At 39.4% G+C, this 12,108-nt stretch overlaps 1 protein-coding gene across 1 annotated transcript in view; it reads left to right on the top strand.

The window, feature by feature from the left end:
• Positions 1-12,108, top strand: part of LOC146456465 (uncharacterized) — a 28,576-nt gene that overhangs the window by 168 nt on the left and 16,300 nt on the right. The window contains exons 2-7 of the mRNA XM_085092710.1: positions 7,169-7,396; positions 8,252-8,391; positions 8,425-8,602; positions 9,443-9,562; positions 10,447-10,493; positions 11,515-11,728. Coding sequence (XP_084948836.1) covers positions 7,264-7,396; positions 8,252-8,391; positions 8,425-8,602; positions 9,443-9,562; positions 10,447-10,493; positions 11,515-11,728 — 832 coding nt within the window. The 5' untranslated portion in view covers positions 7,169-7,263. The remainder of the gene's footprint in view (positions 1-7,168; positions 7,397-8,251; positions 8,392-8,424; positions 8,603-9,442; positions 9,563-10,446; positions 10,494-11,514; positions 11,729-12,108) is intronic.

Consider the following 12,108-nt stretch of genomic DNA (forward strand, 5'->3'; position numbering starts at 1 on the left):
TAAGAATCGTCATCGGCGAGAGTCAATTATCATGGAGGATAACAGTCCAAGGTTTTTTATTATTTTATATTTAGGAACTTTTTTTCTGCTAGCAAGCTTCTTGAGCATACATTTTATTTTCATGAAGTCGAATTTAGCTTAAGGCAAATGTTCTAATCGGTAGTAGATGCAGATGATTTGAACTTTCATCGAAAAATGACACGAATATTATATTTCTCAAGTTTGCATGCTGCGGAACTGTTAAATATGACGATTTTTAACGCTGATCACATTTCAATCGTTACATTTTTGAGAGAATCAATTTTCGTCGCTCTATAAATTGACTTTGAGGGCGGCGTAGCTGATGTTTAATGAATACCTCGCGGAGAAGATGATTGGTGGGGACACGTTATTTTAGCACGTCAGAAGTCTGCAAATTTCCTTACAGTAAGAAGAATGGGTGGAAATGTTGACTTATACACTGGCTCGTGGTACGCAAAAATTAGTGTCCATTGAGTTGTCTAAAGTAGAGAATGTTGACCGAAGTATATATAGTTTACTACTGCTTGGCTGCCGGGGTTATATTTGATTAAATTCTACACGCCGTTTGTCACCGGAAATTATTTTTCTTATATTAAGCTGTGGTCTGAATTTGGATTTGATACGGTCTCACTTGAAACCACCAGGCATTAATATTTTCAAGCATAAGCATAAGATCTTGAATTTTCATTTACGCTACCCTTTATGGCTATTGTACAAATGTGGACGCCTTAGCAACGAGGGAGTTTATCAAAACATCCCTTGGAAACTGCCCAAAAGAGGCGTAATTTCATGAGTGTCTCTTTTGTTATGTAAAATCGACAAAGTTTTCTCTTCCTCGGACAACCATATCTTTTCAGAGACATCGGCCCCCTGGGCAAAAAGTCGCAACTTAGATGTTAAACACTTCCCTGATTGAAAGCACATGCTTACTGCATGCATGTGATAAATGGCAATTTGTTGATTTTTTGTTTCAAAGTCGGATACAGGTTAATATATCATCATCGAGAAAAGCTCTTGATGGATCGAACATTTTCTCCAGAAGATAAATTGCGTTCCCTTATTAACGTCTCAAGCATTCATTAAAATTTTACGCGGGCTTGGCATGAAAAGCCCTAATCAGCGTATATATGACAGCTAAGAAAAAACAATTTCAATTTCTGGATTCGTGTGCTTCTTTCTTATGTTCCTGAATATAAGCTTCTATTGAAAACAAAATCGCTCTCGACTGGAACAAAATATCATTTCTGGCGAAATATTCGATACATTTCTTGTCATTTCGGTCGTCCGTCATAAAATATATTTGTAATACAGTATTCATGTAATTTCCTTTGTTTCATTTGCTCGTCTTGGCTTGTCCACCGTTTACCGTCGAATCTTGTAGTTCACTCAACCAACAATTTTGCAATTTTCCCTGAGTTTCGTGATTTTCATGACAGTTTATTTACTGCCTTTGGCCATTAGAATTACAACTTTATAACTTTTTTAAACGACGATTTTATTCATAATTGCTAGTTCAGCTGTACACACTTCATCATATTCAGCAATGTCATAATTGCTAGTACAGCTGTACACACTTCATCATATTCAATGGAACTGACAAGCTTTTCCCAATACATAAGTCACATATACAAATGCATTTGAAGGCCTTAGCAACAAAACAGTTCAATGATTGGTTAAAACTAACTGAATGATTGGTTAACATTTTGTGGAGAAACGTAAAAAAAATGCTTAGTTAACGCAACCAAAAGAAAAATAATTGCACGCAGACAGAAACTTAGTGTTGAACTGAGAATGCATTTGGCTAAAACGAGTATATTAAAAGAATGGAAATTGGCTTGATTTTTGACTCGTATTGGCCTTATTCCAGTTAACTTAGATGATACTTTTTAGGTTTTATTTTTTTTAACCGCGGGCAGACATTGACAAGAGACAAAGACCTGCCATTTTTTTCACTGACCTTTGCAGTCTGACACTTTCACTGTTCGACGTATAAACAAAGCACTCCTAATTACGTTTGGAGTCGAGATTGTATGGGAAAATCAACAAATGAGTGGATCTTGCTTGGGACGCGTATCTGCCATCCCCCGCAGATTTCGCGGGGGCGGACGACATCATCACCAACTTGGCAAAGCAGGGCCCGCGGGGCGGTTTTTGGAGTGGGGGGCACAGTAAACGTGTTCGTGTGAGACAACTAGGGGGGTCCGGGGGCAGGCTCCCCCGGGAAAATTTTAAACTTACGTCTTCTGAAGTGGCTAGAAATGCATAAAAAAAACTGTCAACACTAATCTAAATCCTTAATGGTATCAGCCAAAAATGCTTTCCTTTTTTTTTTTTGAAGAAAGGAGTCGATGCTTCAGTCTCACCCTAATTACATTTGACCAACACATCACGCTGATGAGGCAGAAATTTTCGAAGTGTTTACTTGTCAAAGCCAGCAGCTTGTGAAGACCCAGTTTCGTTGTTTGTGTTTCTGTGTTGAACGATCTAGAATGACCGTGCCTGTACATACTATCCGTTTCAAATGTTTACGCGCTAGGGCGATAAGTAGCTTTCATAAATAATAATCAATAAATCTTTATTTAAACACGGTAAAATCCATCAGAAGTATAAAAATTAGAAATAACCTAACTATCCTAAACAAAATTCAATACCTAACTGCAACTAATCTAACTAAAACCTGTTTTTCATGAATGCCGTGTATACTAGTACTCTAACATTGAAAATGATCATTAACTAATCTTTTGAATTGACTAAGAGATTTAGCCTCTCTCACATGACAGGGCAGGCTGTTCCAGAGAACTGCTCCGCTATAAGTAAAGCTGTTTTTCATGAAATAAGTTCGCGGAAACGGGACAAATAGTTTGTTAACAGAGTCCCTCAGGAGAATCCCTCAGTTTACAGAGTCCCTCATAAATGAATGCCTTTGTGCAGAACCTCCCTCGAACTTATTCAGTGATGAAACTTTATCTTCTTGAAACATCGATCCAAGAACGAAAGAAAATGGAAACAACGGCTGAAATTCTATTTTTTCACGGTTGAAATTTAGTCGTCCGTTCAGCAGCAAAACTTACGACCGTCCAAACTGTCTGAAATTGTCGGGTTAGTCGGAGAAAACCTTAATATACTTAATACAAATATGTAAGGTAATTTTTTTTCTGTAAGTGATGGATATGGTTAAGTAAAATAAAACAAAATATTTTCTTTAACCATCCAAAAAGTGGGGGGGGGGGGGGGGCCTCCCCCTCCACGGTTCATCGGACGCACTCCCTAATCTTTGATCACTAGTTTTATGAATTGTAACGATGTGTGGTTTCATTTTAAAGGAAAATGTCATGTGTTGAGAAAGATAAACAATTGCCTGAGTAATTGAGAGCGGAATTAAAAATAGACCTCTCACAGATGTTGAACTTGGGCTCGAAAAAAATCACATCGATTCCATTGAAAGACCACTTCAATATTACACCGTGATTTTTGGCATTCCCCAAGAAGCCATGACATAATTCACTACATTTTTAGAATTTGGAATTGTTGCTTGAAGTAGGCGTTTGTAGCGAGTCTAGCACAGCGGCTAACACTGCTAACAATGTGCAAAAAATTCAAATTTGTTAAAAAATATATTTATATACCCTAGCATTTAGTCGGAAAGGGAAACGCGATGTTTAAGGTGACCTACTGTAGCTACCAAAAGTCTTCTGATTTTTTCTGATGCCATGCTATCATAGTTAATTGAGAGATTGGTTATGAAACCTTGTCATGAAAACAATGGTGCTGCAATTTATGTTGGAACCGGTACACTCCTTTGTTTTAACATTCACACTACAGTTGAATATCTTAACAGGAGCGTTTCTATTGGTCAGTTGCTCCAACACGTTTCAAAATCTATTTTGGTCTGCGCAGGGTCAAGGCCAAAACAGCTAACAAAAACATATAACAAAGAAGCTCGTCAGGCTTCATAACCATTGACTTTTATTAACTGAATAATACATCATTGCCATTTATTCACCAGGCTTAAAATATTCCATCATATTTATTCTATTGCGCGTATGTCACACATGACATTCCAATCCAAGCAGTATGCAGGATATTTGTCCCGTGAACCTAGTTTAATGGCCTTAGCTCCCACGCGTCTCCTTTAGCTCAGTGGTAGAGCATTTGAACTAGTAATCGGAAGGTCTTAGGTTCGACTCCTGATAGGAGCACTCGAATTTTTTTTTTTTCCGAATATGCCTGTGTCATTTACTGAATAACACATCATTCGCTTCTTATGGCCATATGTATTTTCAATCCGTTTCAATTTCCCGAATAAGCACAACTGAATTGAATACATATAGATGTGTAGTATAAGTCTAGAAATAACGGCGTATCGATATTTGATGTTCATGACGGAGTTTTTTTCTCGTTTAATACCAAGTGATTAAAATGGTGATTAATTCTTTGTCTTGTTGACTAGCTTATATTATTACAAAACACAGTTGGTTCTGTGTTTTGACTGTTTGCGCCAGTTAGAAGTATAGTTTACTAACGTTCGCAGAATCGTGTATTAAATATTGTCGTTAAACTGACCTTAATTTGATGGAGATAATCACCAAATCACAAGCATCTTATGGTTATTCCCGATCTTTCACAAATACTTTTTATCGCGGTTTTCTTTTATTTTTATTTTTTATGATCTATTGTGAAGGCAAATTATCTTTTGCCATACCGGCTAAACATTGTTATCCCATTTATTATGATTTTTAACGCAGATGTCGATTACACTATTTCCGAAGTGTTAGACGGAGAAAGCCGGGGCACTTAATATACCTTAATCTTTAAATTCAAGTGTGCGTTGGTTAGCTCAAAAGCTAGTCCTCCGCTAACCACCGCACACCTCCCCCCAAAACCATATCAGTCTTTCTTCTTTATTGTTTTATTACTGAAGCATATACTTTGTTAATTTATTAATTAAAACATCGAGGTGTGAATAAAAAATGAACTGAACTGGAGATAACCTATCATGTCGAATAAGGAAGAAAAAGTGAAAAACTTCGCTGACGAGTTCTGATGAATAGTTTCGCTAACAATTAGACATTAAGGAACCCGACAATTAAGACGTAACTGGCCATGGTTTCAAGGCCGGAAAGTTTGAACTCATTGATCGAACAGGAGAAGTATTACAAAGTCTAAACATCATTTGGAATGCTTTTATTTGTGTGATATTGGAACATGCTAACCCGAAAGTAAAATCTCATTCAAATGAGCTGTAAGATTTAATTAGAACAGAGAGCCCATCACAAGTTGTGAACGCAACTGAATCGAAAGCTTCAAAAAACTCAGGCTTCAACGATGTTCGAACTCATACATTATCTCCGCTACCACTGAACATGACCGCGAAAAGCACGGCAAATGGAAGCTCATTTTGTGAGTTCGTAATATACCCGTTACCCCGATCCTAGATCCTTTCCTTTCACAAGAATAGGAAATATCAACAGGCAAATTGTGAGTGCCTAAAATTCTGATTGGATGAGAATTAGATTCTCTAGATTCTCAAATTAATTAGTCTGGAGAAAAGTATTCTCCGCTGGCTGTACCAGACTGAGGTCTTTTTAACGGGAACTGATGTTTTCCTTGACAAGGTTATTGTAAATATTCTCTTACTGTTCTGTATAAGGTAAATTAGTTTCCGTGATGAGCTATCCTTGGCAAGTTTTATTTGTCCATTCAAAGGACAAACGAAACTTGACAATCTTTTGCACACTTAAAAATTGGTTCATGCTTAGCGTGCGTATATCGATTTATGGATGCACGCGGGAAGTTTGGATAGCACAACAGATTCTAGCTTCTTGAGTGCTCTCCAAACTTCTCAAGTGCATCCATAACTCGATATAACTCGATATATCGAAAAGTACTACGCGGAAAACAGGTTTTATTTGTGATTGACTACAAAATTCTCTCAATGCCCTGTACCGAAAAACAAAGGTTGTTATCAGCTGTTTACAAACACGCCATAATGGTATGGTCTGAACGAGAATCTTTCATCTAAAATTGTCAATGCCAATTTGCTTCTTTGAATTACTTTGTAAAACTAAAACTAAGCGACGGAAACCCGAGTTTGTCTGCAAGTTGCACACGCCATTTTATGGACGCACGGCCGTGCGTATGTTGAGAAATGTACCATTGCCTGATTTCATACCGTGGGGGTCTGGGTACGAGTCTGTGTATTATGGGTTATGGGACTCAACACCCACATAGCCGGAAAGAGCACACCGCACTTTACAACATTTCCAAGTTTGGTGTTAATCAAGCTAATATTAGGAAAGATACACCCATTCAAAAACTCCAAATTTTACTAAGAAATGTATGGAACGCCGGACACATCCGGCGTTCCATACATTTCTTAGTAAAATTTGGAGTTTTTGAATGGCTGTATCTCGCCTAATATTAGCTTGATTGACACCAAACTTGAGGATGTTGTAAAGTTCGATGTGCTCTTTCCGGCTATGTGGGTTTTGAGTCCCATAACCCATAATACACAGACTCGTACCCAGACCCCCACGGTATGAAATCAGGCAATAATGACGCCAATAGGAATAAGATAGGGGAAAAAAATTAGATAGGGAAGCGCGTGCGCTTTGCTATAAAAGCAAGTTTTTTACAAGTTTTGTTGAAATGTTTTCTAGTTCAATACCGAACTGATTTGCCAATTTTGCTGTGTACACGACAACTTGTCAAACTGAGCAAAATTGTCAAGGAAAACTTTATCGTGTGGAAATCAAACTAACATTGATGGCAAAGAGAAAAATTGTGGATTCAACGCTTAGTCGTGTTTCAATTTGATAAATATGATCAATTTGCTATCGTCTATTGCTATTGGGACGAATCGGCTGATAGTTGCCACCGAACATTTTCAGTTTTTAAAACAATATGAGCCGAGAAGAGAAATAAGGACAACATTCCGCCAAACTTCAAAATCCTGAAGAAATGTCAGCTCAAGCTCGACTGCCCGATATTAATTGAGATGCTCTTCATCCGTGAGTTTAAGTCAACACTTACTTATTTGTTCTTACATGTAGCTATTCCCAGAATCTATCTCTATCTATCCACCCTTTATGCTTAACATTCTAAGTTTTGCACTCTGTACTTTTTAAATTGTTCTTTCGTTCCTTAGTCACCTCTTCGCTTAATTCCACGAGCATAGCGCATTCCAGTACGGAAATTGTAAACCAGACGCACTCCATTAATGTGAGCGAAGTTTTCACCACGATGACTATCAGCGCGAGCCACACAGCTCAAGTGAACTCCACAGTGATTGTCAATGAGAGTGTATCATCTTCTATGGCTACCCCTCTGCCGTCCAACTGTTATCACGTTTGCGTGTGTAACCATTCCAGAATGGGTGAGTTTGGGCGTTTAAATATTTTAGGGTCGCTGGCTCGAAATATGTTGCCTTTTCGTTCAGTATTCTAATTCTAGATTTCTATGCTACGAAAATGGATTAAATTAAATGCTCTAAATGCTTTAAAACAATAATGACAATAGATGCAACATTGGTTGTAGTTTAATGCTTATGAAATTTAATTTAGTTGGCTTTCCAAGAACAGCTAGCAGTCCATTGCATTTCTCAGTGGAGCTAATTTACTAGAGGAAGCGAAGTTGAGCGTGTTTGCGCTTGCCACCACCAATCCGGAGAGAAACTTCAAACAGTCTTTGACACGACCAGGCACAGAACTCGAATGGAATTAAGAGCTTTCGTTGAAATTTATTGGGTATTACCCAGACTACCTTTCGGCATCGTCGCGTACGCTTTTACGATATTTTTTGGACAACCTTTGTCGAAACAGCTGTATACAAAATTGGGGATGAGAGGTAGCCTTACTTCCTTGGTAGGCAATTCGGCACTAGTAAATGTATGTGAGAGCAAATTCAGCGACCGCTGCCAAATAGCTCATTTTAAAGTTGTTGCTAAGTGACCTGACCTTTTAGTAGAAGCCGGGCTGGATTTGCTTTGTTTGGGTACAAAACTCACTGCTTTTAATGTATAAATCATGTCGTTACGCGAACTAGTTGCTTTTACACGTGAGAAGCGTTGAGGTTTGTATCAAAACAAAGTCACTCCAGCCTCGCTTCCATTCAAAGGCCAGGTCAATGAGCACACAACTGTAAAACTAGTTAGGTCATGTAATTTTACACCCATTGAACAACCTTCTATTCTGTTGAACATTAAACTCCTAACTTCCTTCAAATCTTGTAGTAAACTCCACAGTTTCGATGGCATACAACATGTCACAAAGTGCGACTCATAGCCTGGAAATGACAGCGTCATCAAATATGACGTCATCGCCGAATGTCGTCATAACGCCCCATTCTCCCTCCAACGGCAGCATGCCATACACAGCGAGCATAACAGCCACACCGGTGAGCGATACAGCGAGCATAACAGCCACACCAGTGAGCAACAACTCTTCAGTCATGAACAAAACGAGCGCAAATGCCACAGCAATGAACTACAACTCTTCAGTATGGCCCACAGCGAGTCCTTCGATTTCAGCACCGTTTGTTTGCTCCATGGCAAATTGCTGGGTGGAGGTGGAGTGCAGGACTCGTAAGTTCACCTTTTAGAGCAGTTTTCAATTCACTGGCCAAAGTATTACGCGTTTGATTTAGTTTTACTTTCCTACACTCTAGTAATAACAATAACGATGATGATGATGATGATGATGATGATGATGATGATGATGATGATGATGATGATGATGATGATGATGATGATAGCCACTTAAGTTATCAGCGTGGGCCCTAAAAAAATTCAAAATATCATATGAAATGGCATTTTTACCACAATTGTTTCTAATCTCATAATCTGATTGGCTAATTTTCTGTTGTCGAAAAGAGTCTAGACAACGCTGCTCGCGTCAATCAGCGCGAGGAAATTTTGACAGTTATTGTAAAAATTTTGTTTGACGTTGATATTGTGGACTCACGAGGCTGCGCCTCGTGAGTCCACAACGTTTTGACCACTGTGATGACGAATATCGTTGTCGATAAGAGTACAGACAACGCCAAACCATATTCCATTTGTTAAATTGACGATTAAAAACAAACGTTTCCACTGTAAAGACAGGCGCATTAAAAATTTTCAAAAACTATGAAATATATGATTGGCTTTTGAGAGTCGCACCGCTTCCTCAACCAATACGAAGTCAAACCAATAGTGACTTGCTCCCACGTACCAATTTCCCACATTTTAGTCTACTTTCTCCTTATTGGCTGATCGTTTGTTCTGATTGACTACTTTAATTTGATTCTCCCTTTACTAAATCCAACTGCAAAGACCTCCAAAAAAAGAAATACATCCTCTGATGGGTAGCCTATGATGTCTACAGTCTCTTTGTTCTTTGCGCCTAGTTAGATCAAGTAACAACAGAAATTTGTCCATTTTCAGGTTCTCCACATACACCAATGACTCCTTACACCGCCGCTATCTCCCCTTCGCTCTCTTCAACTGTGTCCTCTTCGGTCGCGCCAACACAGCCCGCGTGCCAAGCAGCAGTGGACTGCAACGGTACGTGTCGAAAACATCTCACATAGATTTCCCTGTTAAAAAAAACATATGTTGGTGTTTGTTTGTTCTTCGACTACGGCAAATTAAAAGAAGTTACAAACTAGTTAGTGGATAACAACGCTAAGTACGTTTTCAAGCACCACCTACATGAAGTATCATTCGAGATTTAAGTTGGATGGAACGCCTTGAAGCGAAAGGTTACATCTTTCCTTGATTGTTTAATAGGGCAATTGACAGCCCGAAATTGAGTTAATCAGTAGAATTCCTTCGCAATATCTTCGCCTTTCTCTCTCGTGATGATCATCCATTTGCATCGCTATAATGATTCCCTAAACGGCTGCCTGACGGACTGAATGACTGACCAACTCACAGACGTCTAAATGACCATCTAACTGATTGAATGTTTAACTGACTGACTGACTGACTGACTGACTGACTGACTGACTGGCTGGCTGACTGGCTGACAGACTGACTGACTGACTGACTGACTGACTGACTGACTGACTGACTGACTGACTGAAGGATCAGCTGGCTGGTTTGTTAGCTGACCAGCTGACCTATTAATACAACAATAGGCGGCTGAATTGAATGAGTGGCTAAATGACCACTCAGCCGCCAAAAGAATGACTGTTGGAAAGATGCATTGACTAATAAACGACTCCCTCTCTAGCTGATCATTTAAACAATCGACCATGCACCCTGCGATGGGCTAAATATCTTACTCACTGTCTAACTAGTTCATTCACTGACTTAAAGGGCTGATCTGGCCGAATGACTCTCCCGATTATATTTACATTCGCTAGCAGTTTCGAAATTTGCGGACTTCTTAAATTTTCCTGTACGTTTAATCTTTTATTCTGGTTCTTGTTCAATTTTAACGCAAGGTGTCTGTGGTGGGAGAGCATACATGGATTGTGATGTCTGTATTGAGGTGAGATGGAAATCACTTTTCCGAAACTAGAACGTCCACTTATGTCCCGAAATGTACGCAATGGCGGATTTGGCAATTTGGCCAAATTTCCTAAAATTATCAAACTTATGCAGATTAAAGCGGTCACCAGACTAATTTGAATTGGTTAAACACATTGAAGCCAGCAATGATGAGGAATTTGACAATTTTGGAGAATTTGGCGAATGTGACGTCAATTTGGAAAAATTTCGTCAAATGGCCACACTAATTTTCGAGTTACCTTCCTCTTGAGCACATTCACTGGAATCTCTGCCTTCGACAAAATATCGTCAACAGTGGTCAAATTTGTCGTTTTTGCCAAATTACCTCAATTATGCTTTTTGTCCAAACTGGTGGTGAGATGTAGTCAAATTTGTCATTTTTGTTCTTTCGTGCATTTCTGGACATATTCCACTAACAGATCTTCCTGAACTTACATCACTGTGCTCCTTCTGATTTATGGAAATATTTCAAGGCCCAGAATGTTCTGTGGAAAGTTTCCTTGAGAAATGTTCCCCGGTAATGTTTCATGTGGAGTGGGGCTATTTCGTACGCGATTTTAAATACGATTTCAGCCACGATTTTTGCGGAGATTTTTTAGTACAATTTCAAATTGCTTCTGTACGTAGCCTACCCAGCTAATGTTCCTGCAATGAAGCAGGGTACATGCGATATTCGCATGGCAAAAAAAAAACGCAAAAAAAACATCAAGTCACCCTTCATTCTGACATCGTATGCGCTAGATCTCTCTCCTCCGCCCCCTTTCCCCCCCCCCCCCCCCCCCACTTCTCCCAACAAAATGGCTGTTAAATCGCCTTGAAACTGGCACAGCAAATATGGTCGGTAGTGTAAAATATCGCTACCCAAAATTTGCCTGTGTCAGGAACCCATGACCGCCCGCAAATTTATTATGTTTTATTTTAATGTTGAGCCCTTTCGTAAACTCAGTGCTCCCTTTAACGCGATGTAAACTTATTCCAGATATTTGTTAAATTCTTTGAAGGGAAATACCAATGTCTCGTCATTCCGGGATTGTGAGAACGTCTGCAATGGTAGTGCTGCAAACTCCAGCTGTGGTGTGTGTTTGCGCCCAGGTGCACGCGACCCATTACTGGATTGCACCAACACATGCAGAGGAACTGCAAAGCGCGATCAATGCGGAGTGTGTACGGGTGGCAACACAGGATTGGTGGCAAATTATTCGAAGGATGCCTGTGGTATGTTCGTTCTCTCAGTGGGAAACTAAACTTTAACTTATGCTTTCATTTGTGCTAAATCTGTACTCGACAAAAGTCCGAAAGCAGCTGCTTTTATGAAGGAAACAATTTTAATCTGTGTTTAACTTAACAGCTTTTAAACGTGTTTAAGCCTTGGTGCAGAATCGGGCATTAGTGTTCTCGTGCTCAGCGCCCGCGATCATTTGATCCTCAAGGATCCTTGACACGGACCAAAAGGTTCGCGGGCTTTGGATACAGAGTAGGAGCCCGTAGCTAGGAGCCTGTATCTCTCATACTATGCCTTGGAGTTGACCCTTTCCTGGATAGATTTATTTTTAGAACGGGTCAACCAAAGAAGACCAATGACAATTAAATTGTCA

This window comes from Pavona decussata, unplaced genomic scaffold (genome assembly GCF_977016875.1).
Source record: "Pavona decussata unplaced genomic scaffold, jaPavDecu1.1 SCAFFOLD_254, whole genome shotgun sequence".
In the NCBI taxonomy this organism is placed as follows: Eukaryota; Metazoa; Cnidaria; class Anthozoa; order Scleractinia; family Agariciidae; genus Pavona; species Pavona decussata.